The 2,970-nt window shown below is 42.8% G+C and overlaps 1 protein-coding gene across 2 annotated transcripts; it reads left to right on the top strand.

Moving 5' to 3' along the window:
• Window positions 1–246: 246 nt before the first annotated feature.
• On the top strand, window positions 247–2,578 carry LOC147617546 (uncharacterized). Of its 2 annotated transcripts, XM_086775426.1 has the most exons (3): window positions 247–445; window positions 598–1,538; window positions 1,645–2,578. In XM_086775426.1, coding segments are annotated over exons 1-3 (1,299 nt in total). In that variant the 5' UTR covers window positions 247–443; the 3' UTR covers window positions 2,001–2,578. The 2 variants fall into 2 exon arrangements, with proteins under 2 accessions (XP_086631552.1, XP_086631551.1); XM_086775425.1 differs by having other exon boundaries at window positions 247–1,538.
• The last annotated feature ends 392 nt before the right edge of the window (window positions 2,579–2,970 follow it).

Here is a 2,970-nt window from a genome sequence, read left to right as displayed (position 1 = left end):
GAATTTCTAATTGGTCCACATTCTCCAGTTATGAACCTTTTATCAAATTATTTCACTTATGAATTCTAAGGGCCAGGTCGCATGGCTACAGCCCGCCAGCTTTATTAGTGGGAAGGGCAGCCACTTAGGGGTCACATGGCTCAGCCCGCCAACCTGTCTTTTACACATTTATAACAGGATCCTGAGATATTCGTAGGGAGGGAAATTGATTCAATTTTTAGAGCAGCTCGACTGCATTTCAAATTACACCCATTGTTTTGTGCCAGGTGTCATGCTCATAAAACATTGAGACATGCGACCTTTAAATTTTTTCAAATGTGGTCTTTTTCCTCTCACGTTTGCAGGAGAGGGCTGCAGCAGGGATTTTTCCTCTTGAGCTTTTTCACATCTGCAACAGAGGGTTATTTCACAGCAGAGGGATATTTTACATCTGTGCAATAACAATGTAGGTCTTCTTCTTCTTCTTCTTCTCAGTTTCTTGTTGGATTTTTACAAGTTCAGTATCTCTAACAGGAGCTCATGGGCTTTGCCCATGCTCCTTATCACTCACAATTTAGCTTTCGAGTTGCTACTGATTTCTTTTGCATCCACTTGCAGGTCTTATGGGATGGAAAACTACTCATTGGATTTGAATATGGAGTGGGACGAAGATGAATTTGTCCCTTCCACACAATGCAGCCAGCAGCCCTCTATTGGTAGCATGACTACTACTGATGATCTTCCGTCTATGGCCCATGGAGGTAGCCCTTGCTCTCCTCAAGTTCAAACTAACCTACCTTCTCAAACTACTTTCCCAGCTGCCACACATGGAGGCAGCCCTTGCTCTCCTTTGTCTTCAGCCCACCCATCTGCTATACGAACACCTTTGTCAAACATTACTAATCATACTCCATGCCAAGATGCTCTAGGCAAGAAAGCTAGAAAGCCTAGAAAAGGAAAGAAAGCTTTAGCTATTTCATCCCCAAACATGCATTCTAGTGCTCCAAAGACAACCTTGCTGCCTACATCTCAACCTGTTCCATCAAAGGTTCCAACTGTCACTTCCCAGCCTATGCCTGCAAGCACAGACATTGATTCACAACGGATAGTTCCTGATGGTGATAAGCCAATACCGCCAAAGCTTTTCTTTCGGAGCGGGCATTGGACTCTCAAAGAAACAGTGACTTTGTTAGATGGCAGAGCAAAGCTTCTAGAGGATATGAGAGAAGGCAATTTAGGAGCTGTTCTAAAGACACAAGACGAGCGGTGGGAGTTTATATCCACGTATTGTATCCAGCGAGGGGTGCTCCGCTCAGCCGACCAATGCCTGTTTCGTTGGGACCGCATTCTAGCTGCATTCAAGAAGATTCATGACTATGAACAACGTATTCCTTCTGGTGGAGATAGTTATTGGTCTATGAGCTCAACTCAGAGAGACGAGATGAAGTTGCCTCGAAGCTTTCCAGAAGATGTATACACAGCCATGCTTGACCGTATTGGGTCAGATAGATTGATTAATCCAGCAAACATTGTGTATGACACTTCAAAGGATATATTGGGTAAGATGCAAAATCATTTGTTGTTTTTAATTTTTAGCTGTGAATGATCCATACTTAATTCTTAGTGTAAAGGATCCATACTTAATGTTATTTTTCTGATGCATAGGAGATTCATTTACTTCGCCAGACAAGGCTACAAAGCTGGACAAGAAGGAGGAGATCTTGGTTGACGAGGGCTCATCCGGTAAGAAGCGCAAGCGAGGAGATAAAATGTCCATCTTGAAGAAAGAATTAGAGGGCACAACCAAGCAACTTCTCTCTTTCATGGAGGGCATTGATTCGAGGAGGACAAAGCACGATGATGATGTCCTGGAATTGACGAGGGCTGAATTTGAAGAGTCCGTGGCACTCAACCGAAAGCGCCTTGCATTGGAGGAGGAGAGCAATGAGGCATTGAAGCAAATTGCTGAAGCTTTCAAATGCTTTGCTATGCATGCATCATCTCCTAGCATGGGAAATTAGCATGACACACATCTTGTATGGGAAGTCAAGATATGTATTAAGGCATCACATCTTCTTGGTTATGTAGATTTCCTATCTCATTTTGCCCAATATATAAAGCCCTTTTCTATTCAATCCGATGTAGTATGTATAATCCGATCATGCTATATGAATGTCAAGCCACTTTTGTACATGATATATCTATCGACAATAAACTTTGTACTTAGCATTGTCCATGGTTCAATTTGTGCTAAACATTTGTACTAAACACTCCAATTTAGAGTTAAGCTGCCATGAAAAAACTACTTTGTTCAACTATCTTTTTGATCATGTTGTAGACTAAATCAGGCTGCTACTTCTTCTACAAATTTATAGATCTCATTGTGAGCTTCATGATACACTAATTTGTTTGTCGATCAAACACTTTTGGTGGAAGTTATGTTCAAAAAGCTGAAGTGCTGTCCTGCAGTCCACCAGGAATGATGATGCAAAAACTGCTCTGTTCAACTAGCTTTTTGACCATGTCGTAGACTAAATCAGGTTGCCACCTCTTCTGCAAGTTTATCAAGCTCAATGTGAGCTTCATGATGCACTAATTTTTTTGTCAATCAGACACTTTTAGTGGAAGTTATGTTCAAAAAACTGAAGTGCTGTCCTGCAGTCCACCAGGAATGATGATGCAAAAACTGCTCTGTTCAACTAGATTAGGGTGCCTCAGCCTGGCTTGTATGGCTGCCTCCCTGCTGAAACATGACTTGTCCTTCACATCCATGAATTCCTTCTGCCCATACCTTCTCCCCCACCACTCCACCTCGTGAAACACCGTGCTTCCGTTGCTGGCAATGGTGTCTATGATGCGGATATTCGCCGGATCCACCCACAAACACTCCGGCAGAGGCTCCTCCTTTTTGGCAAGCTCGTAATTCCGGCAGTCTGGGCTGCACACCTTCTGCAACAAGAATTTAGCCATTAGGTTATCTACATCCTCCTC

The sequence above is a fragment of the Cibotium barometz genome, chromosome 36 (assembly GCF_041138505.1).
Source record: "Cibotium barometz isolate CiBa-2024 chromosome 36, ASM4113850v1, whole genome shotgun sequence".
Classification (NCBI taxonomy): domain Eukaryota; kingdom Viridiplantae; phylum Streptophyta; class Polypodiopsida; order Cyatheales; family Cibotiaceae; genus Cibotium; species Cibotium barometz.
This window is presented reverse-complemented; position numbering and strand designations above follow the sequence as displayed.

Bases quoted from the DNA above. Each gene is read 5' to 3' on its own strand.
- LOC147617546 (XM_086775425.1), top strand. From the start codon at position 533: ATGCTCCTTATCACTCACAATTTAGCTTTCGAGTTGCTACTGATTTCT. The intron at 1,539-1,644 runs GTAAGATGCAAA...TCTGATGCATAG, and splicing joins CACTTCAAAGGATATATTGG to GAGATTCATTTACTTCGCCA.